This window comes from Amblyomma maculatum, chromosome 6, assembly GCF_055883805.1.
Source record: "Amblyomma maculatum isolate TAMU_Amacu chromosome 6, ASM5588380v1, whole genome shotgun sequence".
Lineage (NCBI taxonomy): Eukaryota > Metazoa > Arthropoda > Arachnida > Ixodida > Ixodidae > Amblyomma > Amblyomma maculatum.
In genome coordinates this window covers 66567837-66594724 of record NC_139349.1, presented here as the reverse complement: position 1 = coordinate 66594724, position 26888 = coordinate 66567837, and the positions used below count along the sequence as shown (strand labels likewise).

At 45.7% G+C, this 26888-nt stretch overlaps 1 protein-coding gene across 3 annotated transcripts in view; it reads left to right on the top strand.

The window, feature by feature from the left end:
* The window catches only part of LOC146185921 (limbic system-associated membrane protein-like), a 203660-nt gene that overhangs the window by 169321 nt on the left and 7451 nt on the right, over positions 1–26888 (top strand). For all 3 annotated transcript variants that reach the window (XM_084606852.1, XM_084606851.1, XM_084606853.1), the window contains exons 2-8: positions 10281–10400; positions 12598–12807; positions 14571–14692; positions 19117–19267; positions 21010–21288; positions 22889–23013; positions 24280–24481. In XM_084606852.1, coding sequence (XP_084462978.1) covers positions 10281–10400; positions 12598–12807; positions 14571–14692; positions 19117–19267; positions 21010–21288; positions 22889–23013; positions 24280–24481 — 1209 coding nt within the window. The remainder of the gene's footprint in view (positions 1–10280; positions 10401–12597; positions 12808–14570; positions 14693–19116; positions 19268–21009; positions 21289–22888; positions 23014–24279; positions 24482–26888) is intronic.

The following is a 26888-nucleotide window of genomic DNA, read 5'->3' as shown; positions in this document are numbered from 1 at the left end:
ATGAAAGAGTTCGAGGAAAGGACGAGTCACGCCCGGCGATACCTGCAACCGCCCGTAACTTGCAAAAGAAAGAAAGAAAGAAAATAATAATAATGACCAGTACAACCTCTATGTTGGATGGGGATATATAAGCAACGACAAGAACTGTTCTTTCTCGAACTGTTTTGATGGGATTTTTTAAATTTTGCTTTGGGAGGAGACGCAAATACGAACTTGGCTGCGGCCTAAATACGAATTAACGCAGCCAATTTGCGAGAAAATAGCGCTAATCTTAAAAGAAGGCGCTCTTTTCTGTCCACTGCATAATGACCACCGTTTAGAAGTTACCAGGAAAGTCCTCCTGAAAAGAGGCACGAAACTGTCTACTTATAAGGAAACTTGCACTTCCGGATTAGCTGTTGCCTTTCATATTCATAATTGTTGGATTCGGAACGGCCGCTGCTGATTAATGCGACGCTAGTAATAACAGCTTCGTATTCAGCGTGCAAGCGAAGTGTGTCAGGTCGGCGAGCTTTTGCACAGAACTTTCCTGTCCTTTCATTTCTTCGCTGATAAGCTATATGCGCCTTCCGGACTTGTATTCAGACGCTATATTCTAAAACCGGCCGCAATTTATTGCACTTTTGCAATCCAGCGACGTAGCAACACATTAATAAAACACGTCTACTATTATCTCCTTACGGGCTATGAAGAAAATAACAGTAAATGGCAGGATTGATTCAGCCGCTGTGGTCTTTCGGCCGCTTTGTTTTGTGCGTTAAAATCTTTTTTTTCTTTGTGATAATTGCGGCGCCTAAAACCGCGATAATAATTTATTTTTATTGTCTACAATTTCCGCAATGTATAGTCCATTCAAAGAAAAATGCACTACAAAAGCACGTCTCACGACCGCAACACCACCTTGGCGCAGCCCCCGAGCAATGCCGATCGTCTCATTAGAGATCGATAGCATTCAAGAGCACACCGTGTGTGCTCTGTACAGAAGAGATTGAAGGAGATCGGAAGCAACGACTGCTGTTGTGGGGCTATACTTACGACAGCGCCAGTGTCTCGTATTTCTTACGACGGATGCTATAAAGGGGCGACCCACACACAAGTCGCTTTACGTGAGGCCGTTGCTTTGGGACTCATTGCTGTGGGCTTCTTTCGCCTTCTCAAAAGCAAAGTACCTCCCAGGCATGTCATTTGTCACAGTGGTTCGTGGCACTGCTGCAACAATCGGCAGAAATCTGCTGAACTTTCGCGGACATCCCAGAAATCGCCGGAGTTGCTCTTAGCGGTCAGCAAAGCGGCCAACTGCGCCAGGCCGTGACATCGAGGGGCACATGCATCATTACTCTCTGCTTCGATTTATTTGCTCTACTTTTCTCTGCGACATATACGTCAGCGATCCTCTGCAAACGGCGCATTGAGTAAATGCGCGTGGAAGCGTATACTGTATGCTAGCAATCGTTCTCTGCGTTTCCTGCGGTGCGTGGTTTCCTCGTCATTCACCCACTGCATCGGTAACAGCCTGCAATTACAGGCTAATGGCCATGCTGTGGCCCGCAGCTTTCTCTACCGCTGTTTCTCTCCCTGTACCCAGCGGCGAAAAAACCGTATGAGTCACAATAACCTCATACAGATTTCTCATAAAAACTCATACCAAACTCATACAATCTCATATATTTATCATACGTTGAATGACATTTGTATGAGATTATATGAGAATTATAAGAGTTTAGTATGAGAAATCTGTATGAGGTTTTTGTGACTCATAGAGGTTTTTCGCTAGGGATACTCACTCTGGATGATATGAATACCCCTAATAAAACGAGTAAAAAAGGCGGCTAGCAACCTACCGCACTGGCTTGCCAACGCAGCTCTAACACGTTCGTTCATACTGTAGCGGAATTGTGCAGCGGAGTTCGGCGAGGGCCGGTCGGCTGCGGCAAGCTGCGTTTTAATAGACTCGGAAGTGCTTGTCTGAACACTCGACCTGTCAATATGTAAGAACAATAATAATAAAAAAAAAATGAACTTGATAATTTTTGTTCTCGCTGTCTGCACACATATTGCAGAGGTGTACGGCGGTGCAGCTTGTGAAATAGGCGCGTGGTTTATGTTATTGGTCGTTAGCGCTGTGTGTGTGCCTGCCCGCCTCGTTTCTCAAGGTTCCTTGCCTTTTTGCGCTACAGCCATGGATTATGAATTAACAAAGCCGCTTCACGCACGAAGACATTTGATTCGGCATCAGCAGCACGCGGATTTGTTCTAGATACGCTAAAGCGGAGAGAGTGCGAGAGAAAAAAAAAATGCTTTTGTTGGGAACAGGTACAAGTCAGTACCTTCGTTGCTTGTTCTGCTGCGCTAACAAGCACATTTTACTTGGGTGCCACCAATAGAGGGCCGCTCGCTGAAGAGGAGGGGGTGCACAGTGGCCGCTACGCGGGGTTCACGCCATTAGAATGCACTGCCTCAGGCTGCCAGTGCTTGCCGACACTCCAACTTCCAAAGCGCTGCTGATGCCGTCGTCAGAATGACGCCGCCGCCGCTTCCGGTTCTTCGCGTCAGCCCCCAATCAAACGCTTCCCCTGTCCCTGGTATATATATATTTTATTCCCTTCATATCTCAATAAAACAGGAAAAAAAAAGCAGTTTGATGAATGACGCTCCCGAGCAGGGACGGACGTTGAGCTCTGAAAGAAATGCGAGCGGTTGACATGGTTCTCGTAAAGAAGACAAAAAAGATGCGGCAAGGACTTCGCGGGGTCCGTACGAGAGCCTGCAGATATCTGTCGTTGCTGTGCCATTGGTTGGGTTCTTACCTTTTGTAATGTAATGTGTGTATATATATATATATATATATATATATATATATATATATATATATATATATATATATATCGCTTTATTTTGACTACACTCAGTAGAAGCCTCTACGAAGGCCCGCCTAGCGAGAGAAATTATATATACATATATATATATATATATATATATATATATATATATATATATATATATATATATATATATATATATATATATATATATATATATATATATATATATATATATATATGCATTAATGCGACACGACCCCTCGGCATGTATCTATATGTTCATTGTTTAGCAGCTGAACAGCGCTTGCAAGCGACCGTGTGCTTTGTCTGCCGGGGTTTCAGGCGACGCTTATTACCGAGCCATTGTTTCGAGCCTTGCATAACTATTTTGGTACAATTCGCACTGGTTATTACTGGCGGTGGCTCAGGGGTAAGCGCGCTCGAGTGCTGATCCCAAGGACACGGGTTCGATCCCGTCCACGGCAGCCGCTTTGCGGGTGAAGGAGGGAAAGCAAGGCGCCCGTGTTATGTGCGATGTCAGTTCACGTTAAAACCCCCAGGTTGGTCGAAATTTCTGGAACCCTCTACTGCGGTGTCACTGCATGGTAGCCTTATCCTTTGGTGACATTACGTTGCACAACACCATAAACAAAGCTTTTCTTCTTGCTTTTCAGTTAACGTCAATCTTCGCCTTATCAAAAATGATAAGTAAATAAAAATAGAAAGTTAGAGTTATTACAGTCATGTTAAAGCTCCCGTCCGCAGCCCCCTTTTCGGCTTCCCGTGCACTTTGCTATTCGCCCAATCACTAGTCCCTTAATCTGTGCCTATATTGTCTCACAGCTACTCAATAGCATATGTACATTTGTAAGGTACCCCATTATGTGAAAGACCACCCGACATACATCCACAGGTTCGCTGAAGCGAGAACTTTCTCAGTGATGATGGTCTGAATCGGGGTCCGAGAGTACCGCATGGTTCGATTCCCGTCTCCAAAGAGGTAACGCGAGTTGGCAGATGCTGCCATTTAGGCCATGTCATGCTTTCTCGTTACCTCACACAATCGGCCAACCAGTCAATGTCAGCCATGCCACCTGCTAACCACCACCTGCCACAGATATGCTCGTGCCGCTTTTTCACTCACAAAGACGGCAACGGCGACGCCGCATTTTCTGGACAACTCGGCATTTAACGCTGCCGCGTTGAGAGAGCCACCGCAGTGGTTCGTCCCGAAACACCGAACTGATGCAAGGGAAACAAGCCTCTTGTCACTTTTTTTTTCCTCGCAGAATGCTAACTGGGATGCGTGACAATTAGTGTTGCTTCGTTTTGTTTCCTTGTGCTCAAACGTTTTTTCTTTAATTTAAATGCTATTAGCGGCTATTGTTAACGTGTCGCAGGGGAGAACACTGGTGGTTAGGTACTGGTCTGCCACTGGAGCAGCTCATGTGGCAACAAGTGTCTTTTCTCACTACACGCTGGTTTCGCGGCGCAAAAGTGAGAATGCGCAAATTTGTCTCACTTCCCAGTGGACACCCCAAACGCGCAGTCGGAGGAGACACATGCCAAGTAGAAGTGAGATGCCTTTAAGCCAGTACGCCTTTCATCTCGACGGAGAGATCGACTATGATTTTTTTTTTCCACCGAATATTTTGCTTAGCATGTAGGCGCTATCAACTTTTTCACTCTAACAAGCACTACATTCTATATGCCCCCCCCCCCCCCCCCCCTTGTATTTTCCCCTTAAGAAATGACAGTTCCACTGTATGACGGTCGGGAAGCCTCCCCATACATCCCGACCTATTTGGCGCTCGTTGACAAATTTGCTCACTGGCGTTCGCGGTGGCGTGCTTCGTTTTCCTTTGTTTTTATGTTATGCGAGCGTTCTTTTTATATATTTACTGTTTGCGAATCACCGGAACAAGCCCACGGTTTTGTACCGTCCCCTACTACGGACCTTCGCTTCGCATCAGAGGAGTTCTCATCCGTTATAAAACAGCGCCCCAGTACATGGCGGAGGAACGGCATGCAGTTACGACGAGGACAGGGGAGGGGCTACAAAAAAAGAGCAAAGAGGGAAAGGGAAGCAGGAAGTGAGTGAAATGCAACGGTGGCATTCGCTTCACCTCGACGCATTCGAATGTCAAGTGATGGATCGTCCGCTTGCAAGCGTGCCCCGTCGGAGCGTGCTTCCCGTGTGGCGAGCGCCAGCTTACCGCGGTTTTCTCTGCTGCTTACGAGGCGTCACTGCGTGAAGAACGGCGCTGCCCGGGTTTTCCTTGGGAAAAAAGAAAAAAAGGAAAACAACAACAACAACCCGGCATTACTTGCAAGAACGTCTGAAGCCGTGCGAGCTTACAATAAAGTATTCGTGTTCGAAAACATGCAGATTGGAAAACAGGCTGCTTTATATGCACGACCCGTAGTATATTGGACGAAAGCTGAATTCGTGGCGCCTGGTTCATGAATGATTTCAGGATTGCTTCACACAGATTCCGGTTGATTACTTGATTAGGACTTGTATGCAAGTACCCCTAACCCCGATTCGGGGTTTTTGGAACCGCAAGACCGTGTTCACAACGAAGGAACACATCTTTTCTATATTGCGTCCTTGACATAAGGTGGCTAGGATATATACTGTTTGTCATGTATCCTTGCGTATTTGTAAACATTCCCGGTTTCTTTCTCTATCCTGTGAGTTCAGCCGCTGATGCGTATAAAAGCTGCGTATCATGGCGAATAAATTTAGTCGAGAATCAGTGCTCGTCCCGTGTCATGGTTTCTATAGATCATCTTGTTTTTTTTCGTGCTGCCTATTGCGGTGGATCTTTACCAGCTCGCTCAACTCACTATACTTCTAAGCGAGACTGCCCACGTCCTAGAAGGCGATCACGTCACGGCCAGTGCTCAGCGACATTTAAGTGACGAGATGTACTGTCAGCGTCGAATCATACGTGAACAAGGCTGCTGAAGCGGGAGTAAGAAAATTCCGCTCGAAGCTTACTTGGAAGACCGATGCGTGGAAGTGTTAGTGGTCTTTGTGTATTTCTTCTTGACAAGATGATATATTTAGCACTCTTGCTTTTGTGGAAACATCGCCCCGTTCGCGTTTTGGATATACACTGATGGCGTTGCATACAAACCCGAGCAGGTCACAAACTGCGCGTGGCGTGTAGCATAAGCTTCACGCACGGACGGATACTTTCAGAACTTCAGCAAAGGTGTAACACGAGTTGGGCCCAACTTCTCATTTCACAGATTACGTGCGGCTTTGCACAGGCTAGCTAATGGTCGCCAGCACTGCTTGCTTCAAAAAACGATCACAACTGCAAACAGTGGTTAGGACTAATACCCGGACGGTGCATATGCACGAGTATGTGATGGCAATTAAATGGGATGGGTTGAGAAGTATGCTGTGCATTCCGCATGACTTCCGCGATAATATTTTGCGGGACGTTGAAAAATGTACGTTCAGTACTTTTTTGCTTTATAGCCTGCTCTCTTTTTTTTAACGTGTTCTCGACGTCAAAACAAAACAATGTAATTTCGACGTATGTAGAGGCGAGAAATATCTGCATATCTTTTCTGGAGGACCTGAAACATCTTGAAGAATACAACAATGCACACATTATCGAACAATTAACAATAAGGCAATTAGGACATGATCGTCATCAGATATTACTGCAGCCAGAAAAAAAACAACATGATGCTATACTTTAAGAAAACGCCATGGCAATGCGAAACCAAAACAGAATTTCGCTTTGCCATGTACAACACGTTCATCGCCCACCATCTCCCGCGCCTTTTGTGCCGGATATGCGCACCCGCCCACACGCTATTTTGCTTTTATCTTCCACCCCGAGTCGGCATTTCCATGGTGTAGGCTTTGCAGTTTGTGTGTAACCGAATATAGTTGAGAGAAACTCAAGGCGCCGAATACTTTGGCTGAGGGCGAAGAAAGGCAGGACGAGAGTGGAGAAGCCGAAAGTCAAACTATGTCAAGGCTCGCTGTTTACAATGAGCTTGAGAGCAAAAGCCTCGCATTTTAGGCAGAGCTGCAGTGCTGGACTAAAGAAGCTGCGCCATCAAACAAACGCCCTTGCACGACGCCCCCATTACACATTCCGCGTCGCAGTGCTATTATCTTTCGGAACGTGGCATTATCTGGTTGAAACTTGCACCGTGCGCTACACTCGACTATATCGTGTTTATTTGCCTGCTAGCATTTTGTTATGCATCTTCGAGGCTCAGCCTGTAATTGGGTTAACCAAACGGTGCCCAATTTTTCAGCGCTCTGTTTTTTTGTTTTTTTTTTCTTTCCTTTGTTTTGCCAAGGCGCCAGCGGATATAAGCTCGGCGTTGGGTAACAGGCTCGGTAGTATTGACGTTCAAAGCTCATCATGCAAATGAGCGTGGCACATAATATACCAGGCTTGCGATAGGCGTAGCCTTTTCACGTCGGCCTTTTATTGTAGTGCTGATTTATGCGGTTGGCTTTATAGATAGCCGCTCTGACCACTGCGTTGAGGCAGCTATCGATCAGGATTGGTTAATTAATGCATATTACTCTCAGTTCTTCTCTCAATTGGTGCCTGCATCGTTTGAAGGCAATGGAGTACATTACATGCGTTCTGGCCTCTGTTTGGATGCAGTATTGGGAGCAGAAATAATAATAATCCTGTAAACTTCTCCTTGTATATAATAAAAACAGGCAATCTGATCAGCGGTAATTGAAGGCTGTTAAAAGAGATATAGGTTTGGCCACGTGCCACGTGCTTTTATTCACAGACCACCACCGTAAAATGGTAAAGTTAATTAGTATCTTATATAGCCATTTATTCAGTGCGCCCATGCGATAGGCTGCCGCACGTAGTCTCTGTTTCCTTAACTGATTTTTTAAACTAGTACGTATATCCTACTTCCTGCCGTTTACACCTGCCTTCCATGATTGAAGGATAGGAAATCGGTACTTCCTCCTCGCAGACCTCCCCGTATTCCCTCAGCACAAATCATCGGCCCAGTATTGTAGTGTGTTGTTGGCTATACACTGGCCATATATGTGTGGCCGACCATTGTCAAACAGTGCCGATATTGGCCCGCGGTTCGTGCTGCCTTCCACGCCTTCCTTGTCTCATCGTTTCACGCCAGGACCGTGACGCTTTGCTCTGATATATGGCCCTTATTGATTCAGCGAATCTGACAGTTTCTGTAAAAGAAACCAGGAAGAAAATGCTTCCTTGTCTCAGTATACAATTATTGGTAAATTGCGTCTGTTTTCTAAGCTTCCTTTCTCATTCACTGTCAAAACCGGCAGTGAATGCGCATGCTTCGATCTATTTTGCGTACAGTAAGCCGCCGCTGTGGGCTTCGATTTCGTTCTTGTTGGTAGATTTTTTTTTTCTGTCATTTTTCTTCGAGTGCGGATTCCTGTTTGCCTATAGAAAAAGAATTTTTTTTCTCTCTCACGAAAAAAGCTTCCACGCTGATGACTCACCCGTATAGGTCGCTTACCCTTTCAGAGCTATACGCATATGTTTCTAGTCTTGCATATATATATCGCGTGGAATTATTCAGGCGGCACCAGCGGAATGTCCGTCGCCGTTGGACCACCGCAAAGTGCCACTTACATATGTGCCAGCCAGCTCCTTCGCCGCAGTGCAGTTCGCTCGCTGATCTGCGCCCTTACTCCGTTACTCCGAATATGTTGTTACCACTAAGTTCCATATCTGATGACTCTCTTTCCGGCCACCTCGTTCGCTTCACCTGCGATGCCACGCCAACTTCCTCCGCTGGGCGGTAGAGTGGAAGACTGCAAGCGGAGAGAAAGACGAAAACAGTGAAAAGGGAAGAAAGAAAGAAAGAAAGAAAGAAAGAAAGAAAGAAAGAAAGAAAGAAAGAAAGAAAGAAAGAAAGAAAGAAAGAAAGAAAGAAAGAAAGAAAGAAAGAAAGAAAGAAAGAAAGAAAGAAAGAGACGAAAGGAGTGTTGAGAAAAGGAAGGGGGGAAAAACGGAGGAAAAATTGTGTAAAAGACAGGAAAACGAAGCCGTGCCGTCATTCCCGACGGGCTCACCGAGCTCGTACCCAACTCTCGGACGTGTTCTCTCGACGTGGGTGTTCGTTCCATCCATGAATATTTTACGTCCTCTTGGACGCGTCTCTCCCAGTAATGGTACGTTGCTGCCGCGCGGGGCGCGTGTGGCCGTACGCGCTGTGCTCATCTATAAGGGGGGCGTGGTCGAGTCTGGGCCGTTGCGAAGACAGCACACGCACGCCGCCGGCGTCCTTGCATCGATATGCTGGTGGCGTTATTAATTTGATAGGCTTTGGCGGGCCTGGCCAGGGGTACTGGGAGACATTTCAAGGTTGCAGAGCAGTAATTTAATATATTGGCGCGCTAGTTCTTTTACTCTGAAAGAATTTAGAGTTTGGGTTTTTGACGTTGTTACCGAATATCATCTGTCATTCTGTATTCCTCCCTGTATTCTGTTGGTAAAGTCGCGGATTTTAGAAAAAAAGAAAAAAAGACTGCGAAAAGAAAAAAAAAATGGACGCGTGTGTACATTGCTCAGCTGATTGAGATTTTCCAAGAAAAATACTGTCGGCTTGTATTACGCAGATGCTGCCTTCTAACCGCTTTCTCTGCTGTGGCAAACATTGATTCACATATTTCAGTCCGGGAGCAATCCCGGACTATTGGTAAAGTAGAAAAAAAGTTGATTTAATTGTTTCACACTTCTTTAAGAGGAAGAAGTGTTTGATTGAATGACGGTTTCAGCGCGATAACTTCCCGGTCATTGTGCTGCCAGTCCTGATTTTTTTCGACGGAGGTCTTATCGAGGTTGTTTCGCAATGAAAGCTCCAAATTTAAAGTTTTCTCTTACTTGCTTGAAAGCATCCGCCACATACCTCTCTATCAACTCTATTTACAATAAACGAAAGGTTTACGCATAAAAGAAGCTTGTCAACTCCGCTTCCTGCGCTGGCATCTACTTGAGCTGGAGGTACACAAACAATTTTTCTCGCTTTCTCCCCATTCCCGACGTCATCGTCCACACTTCGTACAAAAAAAAAAAAAAAAAAGGTTGATTTTTTTATGTCTCACTCTCAGTCTCCTCTCAAATCTAAACGGTAAAACTTGTTCGAAAACTTGTTCGGTAACCTCAATGTTGGCTGGAAGATCTGGAAAAGGACTGTATTGACTACCCACACTGTGCATAGCGGCCACCCAACGAATGAATGCGGGTAGGGCTGAAAAATTAAGCTACATTGTGGTAATAATGCACGGCGCAAAACATTAGACTGTTGGTCGATCATTGCAACACAATGGTCCAGTGTAGTGAATTGTAGCAATTATTTTGTTTTACGGATTTTTTGTGTTTTATCTTGTTTCTTCTTCTTTTTTTGCATACGACGAGGGGTAATTTTGAGCCCATGTTCTTTTCTTTTTTTCCCCCACAGCCCAAGACCAGGAAACGGAAGTGCCACAGGACCGGAAAGTGGAATTTCTGACGAAAGAGCAGACCTTCTTCCTCAGCCTTGGTGACTCGGTATCGCTTCCCTGCAAGATTGTGCAGTCAGGTGGGCTGGCACGCTTTACAGGAACAAAACGCAGTGATCGTGTCTGAAGGATTACAGAGTGCCTTCGTTCCTATCTGTCGATGGGCAATCGAGAAATAAGAAGAGGGTATTCACCTGCCAGCTGAATTTCCAGGCCGTAAAAGTGCGTGCTTACGCTTGTAGCGATGACGATCTGTGGCCGGGATTATGGAGATATACGACTAAAGATTGGGGGTGCTGTTAATGCGATGAAGTTACAACCGATTACAAGCGACAAGCAAATGACAGATGCAGCTAGGGCAATTGTAAGTGACGATTAAGAGGTCGATGACTATTACTGCTATGCTGGAAATAACACAGCTTCGTTTCTCATAATAATAATAATAATAATAATAATAATAATAATAATAATAATAATAATAATAATAATAATAATAATAATAATAATAATAATAATAATAATAATAATAATAATAATAATAATAATAATAATAATAAAACACATAGTGGTCACGTAACGGACACAGCATGCGCGTGGTGAAATCGAAGGTCAGTATGCGAAACACTCAGCTCTCCTTTGCCATGACGATGCCATACCGCAAGGCATATGGCGCGTTACACCGATGTTCTCAAACGCAGCTCTATAAATTAAAAACGAAGAAATGTGACGATAGTTCTCTGCACATTCCCGTAAGCTTTACAACCTCTAACATTCGAACTTTCAAAGAATTCAGACGGGAATATGTTCGGTTAACTCGTATGCACCGGCTCTGTCAGAAGGCCGAAAATAGACGGGCACGTGCCTAGTAGCAGAGCCCCTGTGAGCTCCCTGTGTTCGGCGCAGCAAATATGGCGATGCTGAGCAATGGGCAGTAAAGTGGACCATTCACTTTGCCAGTCAGTAGCTTGTATGTATCCGCGAATGCGTCCCACAGAGTTCCACCTCTGACCCGTAAACTTACCCCATATTGTGTGCGCACCAACTATTTATTAAGGAATGCGTAACCGTTCGTGACATGAGACTATACTCAGATGACCCATAAGTCTCTGAAATTTAACTCTGCTGCCGCAGTCCACTGTGTATAAAACTGCGAACGGCTGCTTCAGCGTTACTGTAAAAACAGGTCCTCATTTATTTCCTTCTACTGAAACACCCTTAACCGCTTTTCGTTTCGGACGTATTTTCTACATTCTTTATGTCTCGCACTAACGCTCCAGTAAAATATTCAATAGCCATGTCGTTCTAAATGACCTGCTTAAATGTTCTCAGCAATTGCATTGTCTAAGTGTACTTCACTATCTTGTGTGTGCGCCTGAGCTCTGACATTTTCCAGAGCCAATTAGGACAACAACTGTTAATTTCTAAAGAAAAAGCTACGCTGAATGGGCCTGTGTTTTACTCCTATACTCCCGTCGATCTCAAGCGATGCAATTTCTTCTCAGTTTCAGGTTCAACGAGAGCGGAGAGCTGCTTTAAAACTGTGATTTATTTACGCAGGAACACGCAAGTGAGACTCTCACTGACCCAGAAAGGTGTTTGATCAGTGCAGAGAGACAAGGGCTCCTTAAACGGCCGCACTGTTTTCAAAATCCTAATATTATATTCATCCAGCAACAATCATTAAAGAACGTTGCTAATTGTTTCAGGCATTGGGCCATGAGAATATTATAATTTTCAACTAGCCGAACATTGTTGTCAAATATTTCAGATGGCGCCTGCCGCAGATTGCATGCACAGCCCAAAAATTTCATTATAAAACTCTGCATGGTTTCCATCCGCCGCTGCCGGCTTACAGTACCTTTCACGGCAATATATTTAAGCCTGATGCCATGCTATCTGCTATGAGGCGAGTGCGCGTTTTAAGTATCAGTTGTGGTGAACCGTAGTGCGCGTATCCCTTGTTTCCTCACAAAGTTGTGGCCGATCATAACTGACGGGTCTGGTCTTGCAGGATCCGACAACTTAATAAGGGTTACTTTATCATCTTAACAAAAGACCCATACATACGTGCTGTTTAAGTGTTTAATTATGTTAAGAAAATGATAATCTAAAGCTTGCATATTACCTTTCACTCACGCTAGAAAAACTGAGGACATAGTGAACAACGTTGATCAAAACATCTCTTGCTCTTCGATAGACATTTCCGGTCGCCCAGACCTGTGCAATATGTCAGGGAGGTTAATGCGGTGTTTACTGTTTGTTGGGCCACCTGCGCAGGCGAGGATGAGTTTATCAAGGTGTGGATCAAGAACAAAGACATCCTGTTCGCCGGCACCTTCCGGGTGGACACGGATCCGCGGCTCAGCCTGGGAACCGAAGGCGAGCTCAAGATCAACGGCCTTGTGGCGTCGGACGACGCAGTGTACACTTGCAAGGTCAACAGCCAAATCGAGCCGAACTCCATCCAGCACAAAATCGTCCTCCCAGGTACGGAAAGGGGGTGGAAAGTGGCCGCCAATAAAGCTAGCCTGTCAGTGCGTGGAAGAACTTTCCTAGGGGCAGCGAAGCCTTCATCTGACAGAACGTACCTTGTTTGCAGCGTCAGCCGTCGCAGTCACTACCTGAAAAGCAGGAATATGGAAGAGGGACTCGACAGTTAATGCTGTGTACTTTGCTTTGAAGTACAGGAAGTAAGGCAGCCCGGTACTTCAGTAAAGAATAGCAAACTTGACGTTTATTACAAGAGTATGCCTATGCTTGTCGAACATGATACCAAAAAAAGTGAGGCTAGGCCTTACTGCTGCTTTTACTGGAGCACAATAGGTGGCGTAGTAGGCGACCACAGTTGCCCGACGGCTATATAGGAATAAGCTAGATGCAACCGAACATGGGAGTTCAACGCTGCCAAGAAAGTAAATTGTGGAGGTGGACAAAAAAAAAAAAAACTTAAGGGCCCGTAATGCTTCGCCTTTAAGGTTATGGCGGGACAACGCTAACGGCCCCCGTCTACGTTCCTCTAGGGGGTCCTTGTTAGCGTACATGCATTTTGCTATACGCTTAATCATTTATTCAAAAATCTGTGCCTCTGGTGTATGACACGTACTCCGTAGAACATATTCGTAAGCAAGCATATTGTGCGAAAGACCACCCGACACAGCTATGAAGCCCCGCTTTAACTTAGGCATCAAAAGGAGCCTGCTTAGTAACGTGTCAGTCTGGGTCGAAGGGTCCCTGATCGCAAAGTAGTTACCGGATTTGGCAGCTCCTGGCAAGTCGACATTGTCATGTGGTCGATCTCGTCACGTCACACGGCCTGCCGGCCAGTCAATGCCAGGTCATGTAACCTGCCAACCGCCACCTGCCTGATGCATGCTCGCTCGCTGTGATTTGTCGCTCACAACACCGCGGGCTGTATCTGAATAACGGGGCTTTTAACACCATCGAGATAACGAGGAGAGACATCTGTCAGGTTGGGAGCTTAATGCAACGATTCGTTCGACTTGTTCAAATGAAAGCTCAGGAGTTGAATCCCTTACGAGATATGGTTCTGAAAAACGCCAGAATTTGTGTTTGAATACAGTAGAGTATAAGAAAAATATTCATTTCGTGCATCTTCGCGTTGTGTGACCAGTAATTGTTAACCTAGTTTGGATGAGGTACTGTTCTGTTTGGAGATGCTTAAGGAGCTCTTTATACGGCACTGCCTATAGCGTGAAGTGGACTGATAAAGCAATTTAACCTTGAGACTTAAAACAGTACCACATAAAAAAAGATTACAGAACGACTTAAAAATGTCTAGTCACGCCAAAACGACAAGCATTATGTCGCATTTTTGGCACTGTTCTGTCGCTGTTTCGAGTGGGGAACGCGAATTTTTTACGACCCCAGAAACGTTTGGTGCCTGTTTGGTGCCGTTAGGTGCCCCGTGTTTGTTTGCTAGCAGTTCTCACATTGGTACTGCGTTTAATCCGCTACTTTACTAGTCACTTAAAACACGCGAAGGAAACCGCTTTTTAAATACTTGATTGCTAATCGATGGCAGCCGCAGCGACGTTTTTTCGACATTTTGGGAAATTCAAATCACGTACGCAACAGCTGCCACGGATTTCGCATTTAGGACGTAACATGCGCGGCTCTCCATCACGGCCTTCGGAGGGCTCGAAGAGGAACGTGGCATGAAGTCTATACTCGCCGTACTCGCCCGGGCCGGGTTTCTTCCTAACCCGCGTCATGCTCGCGGTGACATGCAGGACCTCCCAAGGTGTCGACGATCCCAGAAAGCGGCGAGGTGACAGTAATGAAAGGCGAGCCTCTGTATATCGGCTGCACGGCGAGCGGAAAGCCTGACTCCACTATCACGTGGCGACACATGGTAAGCGACACACCCTCGCTCCCATTTCTCTCTCCCTCTCTATTTTTCTCTTTTTTTTTTGCCTCTTTCGTACTTTATTTCTTGCCACAGCTTCCCTGAATGCTATAGCTCGCCCTGTGCAAGCCGCATAGTAAGGCGTGAGGCAACCGCGTCTCACGCTTAGCCGAAGGAAGGTGCGCGTGCAGAGCGTATCTTCCTGTGTTACGAATATGAATGAGCCAGCGTCGGGCTACCGTGCGCAGCCATTTTCCTTATGTCGTTCTCTGCTGCTGTTGTTTTGTGTAGCTTTTTTTGTGTTTGCTTGATCTATGTACGCGCCTCGCGAATCACGCTTACGGTAACGGGCAAAAGCCCGGTCATCTTTCGGTATGTGATCGGCTGCTGTGGCCGTATAGTTCTGCCAGCATGGGTGTTCTGTTTCGTGCACAGTTGCGACGCATTGCCTGGAGCACCTCCTCTCCTTTCCTGTTTTTCTATTTCGACTTTTCTTCTTTTTACGATAGCCTTTGCCCTCTACTTGGGGCCATCGCAAGTCCTTCAGCATGAGAATAGCAGTCATCGCAATATCAATACCGCCAGAAGTTGCGTGACCGAAAGCCTATTTGCTGCATAGCATGACGTATCCAGCAGGTGTTGGTTGACGTTGCAAAATGAAGTTGCGCGACTTTTCAGCCGTCGCCTGTTTGACGTCTCAAAGGTCGTCCGCGTTGCTATAATGCATTTTTAACATATGCTAAATAGAAAGAAAACAAAACATATCCTCGATGAGTACTATCTGTATTGTTCGGTCAGTCAGTTGAGTTTAATGCGGGATATTTCTGAGAGGACAACTCCATACAATGACAAGGCGGATGAGCATTTAAAATACATCTCTGACGCCCGCCGTCAATATCGGTGTGAACTACGACCAGCTAAAGCGGTCGCACATCGCTGAATTATGCGCAGGCTAATTAAACTAGCGCCTCGATTTCTGGCAATGCTCCTAGACTCCTTCTTTCCCTGCTCGACGTGTAGCTTGTACTCTCGCTACGTCTTCGTGTTGCTCTGGCTTCTTTCTGTGTTATATTGTTTATGTTGAGTTTGTGACTCCTTGCTCTCTGCCTGCGCGGTATTTTACTATTTGTTTGTTTGTGTTGCACAGTTAAGTTACTTTGTGTCCGTGTATCTTCGAATATATACAAAAACATTAAGCCGCCAATTTCTTATTTCAACACAGAAATATGGGCCAGCGACACTTGGTGCTATATACGCATCTTGATTTATGACATTCAGGGAGCCCTATTATGCAGGCTCACAGTTTAAGAGGACCACGCTACGTTACCACACACCTCTATATGATATATAGGTATATGTCTAATTCAGGGTTACGTATACCACCGAAAGCGCTGTTCGTGTGCTTGAGATGGAAATGTGTGCGTGTGTACTTTTCTCTGTCGAACTTGGCCCCGTTCATAGTCTTCCAAGTACAATACATATAGTAAAGAAAACTAGCCCAGAAGCAGACATAACAGAGAGCCTTTTCGTCCGTCCCGTCCTGTTGCGATCGTCCTGTTAAATGTGTGGATGTTGTTTCCGAATGTTTACAGGATCATATCAGCACCTCAAATGTGGCACGGTCGTCGAGGTCCGTAAGTGGCCTTTGCCTCTAAGAGCGCGAAAAGCAACAATCACGTAGTACGAGTGTGCCAGCAGACTTGCTACCCGCTATAGAATCTTGCTGCCTGTTGTGGCCGGCTCTTCTCACATCCTACTGCTGTCCCCGAAACCTCCCTGGCAGATTTCTTTTTTTCCCCCTTTCTTGTGCGGAACCGATGCAGCCTGCGCGTGACCTTGCCTCCCAAGTGCGAGGCGTCGTGGTGTGTGTGTCTTTCTGCAATGTGTGCCTCCGTCCACTCACAAGAAACTTGTGTGCGCCGTGTGAGCCGTGTCATCTCTTGCGGTGGCATGAAGAGACGCGGGTTGTTGTGTTCACTCATTGCGGTTTGCCGCCGCTGTGGGCGGAGCCCTCGTTGCGCCTTCCTTGGCCAGAGACCTGCTTCGTAGTGCACGTGCCCATGAATGTAGAGCGCTGTTTTCCCGCCGCCGTAATCCTCCTCCGTTTTCTTTTTTCATGATATTTTCTTTTGCGCGAAATGTTTCTTTTCTTCCTGCTTTTTTTGTTCATATTTTGAGTTTGACATTGTTTATGGCGACAGTTTTATTCATCCCCCCCCCCTCCCCCAGGGCGTAGGGATTTATTGTGAGGCACAGTAATGATACAGTTCATTTTTACTGCCTATACCGTATTGTTGGCGTCCTCCTCTTCAGCGACACCTGCCAGCCTTACTGTCCACGTTGAGACTTATATTGTTATTTATTTTTTATTTTATTATATTTCTTGCATCTGGGTATTTTGTGCCTCTGGGGAATAGGGAGGAATAATATCTGAATACTGACTCATGCTCAGCTTTCATTGTAACAAGTATACATTGACCAAGAACATCTCTAGAATCCCCCATGTTGATCAGCATCTTTCAGCCAAAACGAGAAACTGAGGCACCCTGTCCGATCCGCTACATTTTAAGTGTGCCTGATGCGGGTTCGTGCGAGGGGAAGGCTATGTTCACCGCTTTTTCTTTTTACATGCTGTCCTATAAGATGCAGTGCCCTTATAGCGGAATTTAGTAGGCACACAATGGCTTGCGTTTTCAACGCTACGCTTCATCGTCTTTTGCGTTGCAGCATATGTGAGCCGATGCTCTGCTGCGCTTTCAACTCGAACTTTTTTTTTTTTTTTTTTGCAGCATGACGAACGTTGATATCGTCGTTTTTTCGACATGGCGCCTGTCCGAAGGAGCGCTGCAAGCGTTAAAGTCTCCAATTTGTTTGTTTCTTTTGGCACTTGGTCTCATGTGCGCTTGTGTGTCATGGGCAATAAGCGACGTTCGTGTGAGCTAGTGCGGCTGGCTTAGAAAGCATTGCCCGCTTGGCAGTATGTTTCTGCTTCGACGCCTCTTAAAGTGCTAGACCGCGATACGCTATCATTACGTTGGAGCATTTAGCTAGTAAATTATAGCTAAATAAGAGTAAAAGGTTTTCGACCTAGCCACCTGACGCGCTTGATAGACTATCTCCATAAACTATCTCCACAAATTTATTAGAACGGTAGGCCTAACTAGCAAAGCTGGCTTTTCGCCCGTGGACCGACTGTGTAGTCTTATGGTTTATCAATGTCACAGCATGTTATACAAGGCGCCATCAGGTTTCAAAGAAGCTTGTGTAAAGAAAGCACGAAACTAATATCACAGCCAGAATTAGTATAACGCGCAGGATGAACGTCTTCTCATTCTTGCAGTATATTGTATATGTATGCCCTTTTTTTTTTTGACGAATACAGAGGAGTATTTAAATGTAAACGACAGAAAAGGGGCGGAACGTCTCCCAACTTCATGTTAAAGGTGGAAGTTGCGCCCCTGTCCAATCCTTCGTATCATCTCTCTTCTGACTTCATCAATTCAACACGTATACTATAGTCATGAATAAACTAGCTCACCAAAAAAACCTTACCTCTAACTCTTATTAATTTAATACCCCCCACCCCCCCACACCACCCCCTCATAGCTTTTAAATATGAATAAAATGAAATGAGAAGCCGGGGAGCCGATAAAATTAACGTAGAAGCCTTTCCGCAGAGATAAAAGATCGTGCTTAAAATGCAATGAAATAAATAGGAAGCAACCCCCATGCCATTTTCTTTTTCTCATGTTCATCACGATGATCTAGTTTTCAACATGCAAGGTCAGTTTGACCGAAGAACGCCCGACGTGGGGTCGAAGGCACATTGACCCATGCGTTTTATCCGCACAGAAGCTGAGTTGCAGACCAGCGATCTTCAAGGTACTGAAATTTTCGTCGAAAATGACGAAACCGCTCTGAAAAAAAAAAAAAAAGAGAGAGAGAGAAAAAAAGGAACACTATAACAGGTTAAGGATAGTGAAGAATGGTCTTGTCTTGAGTGCTAGTTAGACTGCCCGCTAGAGTAGTAGTAGAAGCTCGGCGTACGATTCTGTCAACGGAAAAAGCATCGCTAAAGCTTTTCTCTTAGAGCTGGAATGTCTTTTTTGCGGAGATGCGCAGCGTTTTTTGCATGCGTGTGCTTTTCTCAGTTTTGGTATCTTGAACCCCACTGACTTGTATAACATTCAAGTAAATCCAAAAGATTGGCTCTACTGAGTGTGTGTTCCTTACAGTGATCATGTTAATACTGAACGCTGTGCTTGATTTTTGATTGGCTGTCGACGAGCTTCTTACCCTGTAGTACGTAATACATTCATTTATGAAAGGAAACAGAAAATAATCTGCCAATAATTGCACAAGCTTTAGTGAGCCGCCTAGATTTCTTTTTTCAACAACATCCGTCTGCCTTCTTCCCCCTTCGTGTGCAGAACGACTCTTCCATTGACGTGAACAAGCTGGTCCAAGACAACCGCATGGACGTCGAAGCCGCCGACTCGAAGCACTCGGGAACTTACGAGTGCACCGCGTCGAACGGCTATGGCAAACCTGTCGTAGCCTACATCACCGTGAAAGTTCTCGGTAAGAAGAGCTCCCCACTGTGCGAGTGACAGCATTATTTCTTTGGCCTCGCGGTTGAGAATACGAGTTTACGATAGCCGAGCTGAGAGAGAGCGGCGCAGCGGCGAACGGTGGCGGCAGGAGAGCGCGCTGCCCCGGCTGCGGAGCTGGTTACGAGGGACAACGGCGACGGCGACGACGACGCGAAACGCAGGAACGGACGCCAAAGAGCTGCGCTCTAAAAGTGACGCGAGTGAAGGAGTTAGTCGCTATCAAATGACGCAGTTATTATTATGCAGCATAAAATTTCGCAAATGTGTTGTTCTGATGATTCGTCTTGCTTGAAGTGAAGCGACAGCATCATTCTCGCTTACAGCTAGGTTATAATTGCCGGTTGCATGCTAACAATGTATTCCTGTTCAGTTACAATACCTGCAATTTGCTGTATCTGTAAGCTGCCCGAAATGCTAGCATGAGAGATGGGCGCAGCCATAAGGAGCCACAGTAGCTGCCGTGCGAAAATCCGATTGCATAACGTGTTCACTAAGGAAGTCAGTCAGTGCCGAGATAAGAAGGAATAACAGAGGCAGTTGATTGAAGGAGTTAGCAAATTAGTGAATAAAGGAGTAGACACGCTTATTATGAACGGATGTTTTGCCGGGAGATCCACGGATCCGATAAAGGACAAAGAAAAGACGTTTCAGTTCTCTTGATTTTTGTATGCTTTTATAGCATTGCATGGCCAGCAAATGGCCGCTATTCCATTTCACCAACACATTCATCAACAGCGGGCCTAATACAATGCCCTATTAAATTGGTGTTAAAGCCCAATTGCAAATGGCTAAATATTACTTTAGAATGCACCCAAAAAAGGGCAGAATGATAAAAAAACGCTGGGCCAGTCTTTTCAAGGTGTTTTGCGTCACAGACAAAACTACGCCTCTATGCGAAAATGTGGCCCATTTATTAATTTATTCCCATTAAGGTAGGCGCCCCGCCGCGGTGGCTCAGTGGTTAGGGTGCTCTGATGCTGAACCCAAGAACTCGGGTTCGATCCTGGCCGTAATGGCCGTTATTCAATAAGGACAAAAAGCAAGGCGTCCCTGTGCTGTGCAATGTCAGTGCACTTTAAAGAAACAAAGATGGTCGAAATTTCGGCAGCCTTTCTCTATAGCTACCCCCATAGCTTGAGTCGCTTTGAGACGTTAAATCCTATAAAAACGAATCCAAATGAACGAGAAAGGAAGTCGTGTAAAGATGGTTAGCTTTCAGTCTACCCTGAAGAAGTTTGAAGCATTTAGAAAATCTGAACGCGTTGTAATGTCACAGCGTCTCACAAGTAACTCAGTACCCTCCTGAAACACGCAATGAAAACAGCAAGCGGAGGGCGACCATGTGAATGCAACAGGGAACGATATCGTCAACGTTAATGGCAGGGAGAGAGACACGTTGAGTGGAGAGTCTGGCTTGCACGTTATGATGCACCACCTACAGTAATATAAAAGAAGCTATAGAAAGAACGCAAGATATGGCGACGTAATGATACCTGCACAATGGGAGTTGTTTACATTGAATCTATGCACAATGTAGCCACTAAGTACCTGCAGAAACATAACACGAGACGGTGTGCTTGTCGTTACACTATCTGCATACACAGGTAAAGTGGGTGTGCACCGATTGCGCATACTGAGGCGTGTGCCGCAGGTGTGACGGCGACAGCGGACACTATACACAACTGTACGCGGCGGGGGGCGTGTTCGCAGGCAAACCGACGGTGAAGACGTCGCTGCAGTGGTCGTCGGGCGTGGGCGGCAGCCTGAACGCCGAGCTCCTGTGCGTGACGCACTCGGATACGCCCAGCACGACTCGCTGGTTGCGCAACGATGGCTCGTGGCTGATGCACGGAGAGTCCGTGTCCCTCTACACGGCTGGCAACCACTATACGGCCCGTTTCAAGCACGTCACCGAGCGAGACTACGGGAACTACACGTGCGAGTCCAAGAACAAGTTCGGCGTCACCGCGGACACTGTCGAACTGCAAGGTACCGACCCTATATTTAGTAGCTCTCCACCACCCGTGAGCCAGAACGAGCGGACATTTACTCGCCAAACTGGCTGAATTCAGGGCATACTTACATGGATGACCAGGCTCTATTCCGACCATAGCGTGCTGAGCATGAAAGCCCACTTTCAGAGACGAAAGTTTAGATATGAAGAGCAGCAATGCATCGAGTACTGTTTCCGGTAGCCGTAAAACCTACCTGCGCGCAGCAAATATTAACTGCAGAAGCTGCAACACTCGTTATAAAGGATTTGCGTTGCTGCAATGATACTACAATAATTACAGGTGGCTAGCGCTGAACTGGACTAAACGTAGATGATGGAAAACGCCTTTATCTTAAAATGCATAAAATCTTACTCATAATAAAGATAACTGGCCTAGCAGTCAAATTTCACAATTGACGCCTGAACGTGCCTTTCGCGCCACATCAAGGAATGGATGTTTTTTGATGTTACGTGCCTTGTGTTACTAACCATATTAATGTTAAAACATGCACTCTTGGGGCATGTTGGCTGAATTACTGCGCTTACGCGTTGTGTTATCTTGAGCTTAAAGGACGCATCGCGCTTTAGCAAAGTCGAGCTAGAACCCCGGCACACCTACAGAACCTCACCGTTCTAATCGTGCGAAAGGGAGGAATACTCTGAACTCTTCTAAAATGCAACTGTCCCATCATGGACGAGTAAACAGAATACCCGGAGATACGTCTGAAATAATTTCGGTTTAGTAGTCATTCCAAGACGCTTCTGTGAAACAATTCCACTGCTGTGCGACCAGGTATACTGGGTCGCATGATGATAACGTGGGACAGATTTAGTGCGAGGTCCTCCTTTTAGGCGGAACTGTAAAAACTTTCCCGTGGCCCCAGTAATAGTAGTCATACTGAATGCATAAATCACATGACCTACCGCCGACCCACACCTGAACTTCGCACTTAATCAGAATTCTCAAATAGCTCTTGAAGCTATTCAGTGAACCATGAAAAGGCTGTGATGGTGATATTCTAATGCAAAACAATATGTAAAGTTGTCCGTGACAATATGTAAAGGTGGTCTTTATGTGGAATAAACTCAAATTTAAAAGCTTTGCATGAATCCTGTAATTTAAAAATAAATTTCAAATATTGCTCCTCGCAACCGACTAAGATAAAACCTGGCCGCGCGTTCTTAGCTCTCCTGCCCCACTGACGTAGAAAAAGGCTCCCTGGGCAAGCCGTCTCGTTGGGCGCGCCGAAGTGACGCGAGGTGGGCGAGCGCGGCGAGGCATAATCGGGGCTTGATAAGGAGCACCAGTTTTGATTGCTGGTGTGTTCAGTGTTATTATATATAGCTTACAATCTTTTTTTACGGCGAGCTGGCGAGTAATGGAATGCTGATCGTTGGTGCGCTTGCTGTGGTCTTTCATGCCCCCTTCAGCCATCACTATGAATTATTGTTTTTACGGAGAAACAGTATTGTTAGCCAGCGTGCTCTGGAGGTATACAATTCTCATAAACAGACGAATGGAGGTCAGTGGGACGAGGGGAGCCTGTGCCATTTGTCTAACCCGAAAGTGTTTCCGATGCTTTTCTCTCTACGCAGCTGCGCCGACCAAGCCAGTGGTTATGGGCATTGAGGGCCCTAACACGACCGCCTACCACATCTCGCTCTCATCCGTGGCTCCGTACCCCATCAGCAAGTTCATCATCTATGTCCGCGCCGAAAAGGTACGCTCCGCTGCATTGTACGAAATGCAATATTTCTTTGTACACGTCACCATTATGGCATCATTTTGATTCAACCGTTGATATGGATGGAACCACACTACCACTTTTCAGTTGTGCAGGGACTATGCCCGGTCACTTCCTTTTATTGTTTTCGGCTGAAAAGGACCCTAGGCAGCACAAACCATCGGCCCAAAATTGGAGTATGTTGGCAGTTGTGTCAGGTCGGGCATTTCTAACACACTACCAGTACTGTAACTATGGTTTATTCTGCCTTGGGCGTTTTTTCTTACCTTTGCGCGCGTGGTCAGGAAGTCTTCATCAATGTTCCGGTCTTAATACCGGCTATTTACGACAAGTGTTGTAATCTTGCAGCGTCTGGCACTTCGGTTGTAAATTTTATTGGCAGCTCCTTTATCGCATACGTGGTGGCTTCAGTTGGCGCACTTTCTACGACCGTTACTTACCCTTTGGCACCCGCGGCGCGCTTGCTGAACGAACAATTCGCGGCTATTTTTGGTAATGGTAAGCACTTCGTTAACAGTGTCATTGTTCTCTGTGTTTGCTGCTGCATTTCAACACATGTCTGAGGGTTCTCTTTCTAATGTTTGAGACGTCACCAATGCGTTGCAAAGTACTGCTTTCTATCAAAGAGTTCAGTTTCAGTCTCGGTTCCATCTTCTTGCGGCCTAGGCTTAGTTAGCCTAGGTTACGAAAATATAAGACCTCATAGTAAAGAACGCATATACCTCGGAAAGTGATCATAACATTTAAATGCCTTCTCGAGCTGTTTGAGGATATCATACTGCAAGCAACCTTTAAAACAATGTTCATATTAACAGTTATTAAATGCTTCTGCGACATAAATATTTTTGACATACGTGGTGACGTTTAAACTATATTAATGATTTATTTATTATTGCAACTAATTAATATGCTGCACTCAAACAAACCTCTTCACTTGTTCCGCAATTTTTCTTTAACCACTATGCAACCGCACTGCAAATTGTCTTTTCTTACTTTCGTAATTTAGGGCCACACTTAACTTTTATGTAGAAATCGACGCTTGCGTTTACAGCCGTATTAGTGAGCTTTAGAACAGGGTAACCATATCATTTAGCGGTATAGGAAGATTCGGGCACCAACGCGCATGCGCAGAATGCTAAGATGAAAGGGTGAAGAGTGCGACTAGGTGCGGTTATACCATCCTCCTATCTGCTCAGGCCCTATTCTTAAACTGCCTATTGGAATGGTGTCTTCTCTTGACAGCACGCCCAAGATATCGACGAATGGCGGAACATCACGATCCCGCGAAGCCGGAGCCACGACGCCCAGAAGATGGGATCGAAGTACTCCGCGACCTACCTGATAACCAGCCTCGAGCCACAGACTCGATACGAAGCGCGCGCTGTTGCCATTAACGACATGGGCATGAGCAGCCTCACCAAGTTTGACTTCACCACGGCATTCGGTGAGCATGGTCGAACTGATATGTCGAAACTATCGGCTAATTATAGGTAGCTTTCCAAACGGTGCCATGCGCGTCTCTCTTTTTTTTTTTTTCTTTTCTTTAAGGGTTCGGGTTTTGAAGGAAATCTTAGGGTTAGGGCCTTGGCATATCCGGGATTGAATGAGACCCTACGAGCAGGGTAACTAACATTTTCCTTTTCAGTGAATGACAATCGTGAAATCAGTGGTTCATGGCATCGTATGCCATGCACTGGTTCGCCTAATTCTAGAGACAGAATGGTTTCACCCTTTACACTATGAGGGCGAAGTCGCCACCTCACAACACTAGTAGCCGACCAAAGTTTACTGCCCCTAGATCTATTCAGCGAAGTGTGTTAATGGGGCTTTGCGAATGCCACGTTGCAGCGAAATTTGATGCATGGAGCTTCTGGCCTTTTGATAACCATATATTTCAGCAAAATAGCTTCCCGTAAGATCAGCCCAGTGACATATTTGGTGCTTAGCGCGTCTTTACAGGGATAGTGGCCAAGATAATTGGAAACAACGTAAATTATAATTTCTCTTAGTGCCAGTGACGCCACATCCCAAGTTATAACGCATTCAGTTTTGTCACCATCGCTGAAGGAAGGAACGAAGCAGCACTAATTGGACTGCCTTTTAACAAACGTGCAAGTGCTCTTTTCAGGTCGCACTTAACGCGCAGAGGTCCTCCATACAAATACTGCAAGCTTTTTACCCGAGTTGGAAAGCACGTAGATACAACGCAGCCTTCATCAGGAAGCCGAACCTAGCGAGAAAGCCTGGCAGCTACAGGGCAACGTCCAAGCTCGAAGTTGTACACACGTAGTCAGAAACCCGCCTGCACAAAGCGACCTTTCAATTTGCACAGCAGTCAGATCTTGATAAAAAGCAGTGTATAAACAAAATAGCAGAGGTTGAGGCCATGCGCTATGCGCGGCCTAAAATCAGCGTATATCATAAAGAAAACAAAAATTAGGGAAGACTTCGCTTTGGCTACAGCATTGAAGGCTGCAGTCTGCAGCTCCCCTAGGGAATCATTGGTCGTGTACATGTACTTTGTTACCCCTTAATTACTTATCCCCTAATTTGTGTCCTCATTATGCCACACACTCCATAGAACGTTATGTGAAATACCACCCGACACATACAAGGCGTACAAACGTGTTTACATGCATCTATGGATAATAATGAGTGTATGACTCGGTATTCAAGTGTCCCGGTGGGTTCAACTGCAACATTTTCATCTCAAATTAACTATCCAAGAAGCTGCAAACTCAGCCATCTCACCTGAAAACTACTACCACGTAACTTCCAAAGGCATGCTTGTGGTCTTCCGCTCACAAAGTCGATGCCGAGAACGCCGATGTCTGATTTTATAGCGGAGCCTTCAAGTCACGTTATAAAGGCCGGATGAAGGTATTCATGTGCTGCAGAAAAGAAAAACGATTGTAGGAAAATAAGACTGACCACAGCAGGGTCCGTATTTCGAGTTTTGCGTCGTCGTTATATCCCTAACCCCGCGTGACTGGTGAAAACACCAGAACCGAAAATCAGTTCCACTTCCTGTTCCGCCAGTCAGATGACTCGACGTTCAGGGATATAATGACTTTTCTGAAAAAGACGCAAACTTGGAATACAGAACCAGAGGGTCATGATGAAAGTGATAGACGCAGGCATTACGATATATAGTGTGATACATTATGATAATATCTCTCGACTGGAGCCTAAGGGCGCTAGTAAAAGACTCAGCAGAATACAAATTAAGACATCACAACAAGGTCAACATATTCGAGGAATCCAATAAAATGAATACAATTCTTGTCCGTGTCATTTACAGGACATCTGGAACACTTAACACCTGTTGAGAGGTAGTTTACGACAGTGTGTTCTCGTCTGGACCGCCTGTTCAACAACATAAGTGCTGCAAGTATTATGTAAAATAACGCTTTGAAGGGTCAAGAAGAAATGATTCAAATTATTGGAAACGTTAGACGCTCTTTTTTTTTTCTTGCAGGGCACTCAGACAAGGCACAAACGATAATATCTGCGCATGCTGTAGCCGTTATGGATTGTGCCAGTAACGAAAAATGAGAGGACGCAGACAATGAAGGAGAGAGACACGGAACTACACCGCGCTCTTTGCGCTTTTACAATCGAGGCAGACATGCTGAAACGAAAAGTTGCTTCTTCGATAGTGGAGAGTTTTAGCATAGCGCAATCGGCTATCGTGATCCGCTACCGCATCTGGTCCCGAGTGTACCGGCGCGGCCGGCACGCAAGCCACCGCGCAGCATGTGGTATCATCGTGCACCGTAAAGGCGACCTGCACATGCTGAGTGCGGTGCCGCTGAAGCATATCACGGTAGCAGATCGCGCTATGATGTAAA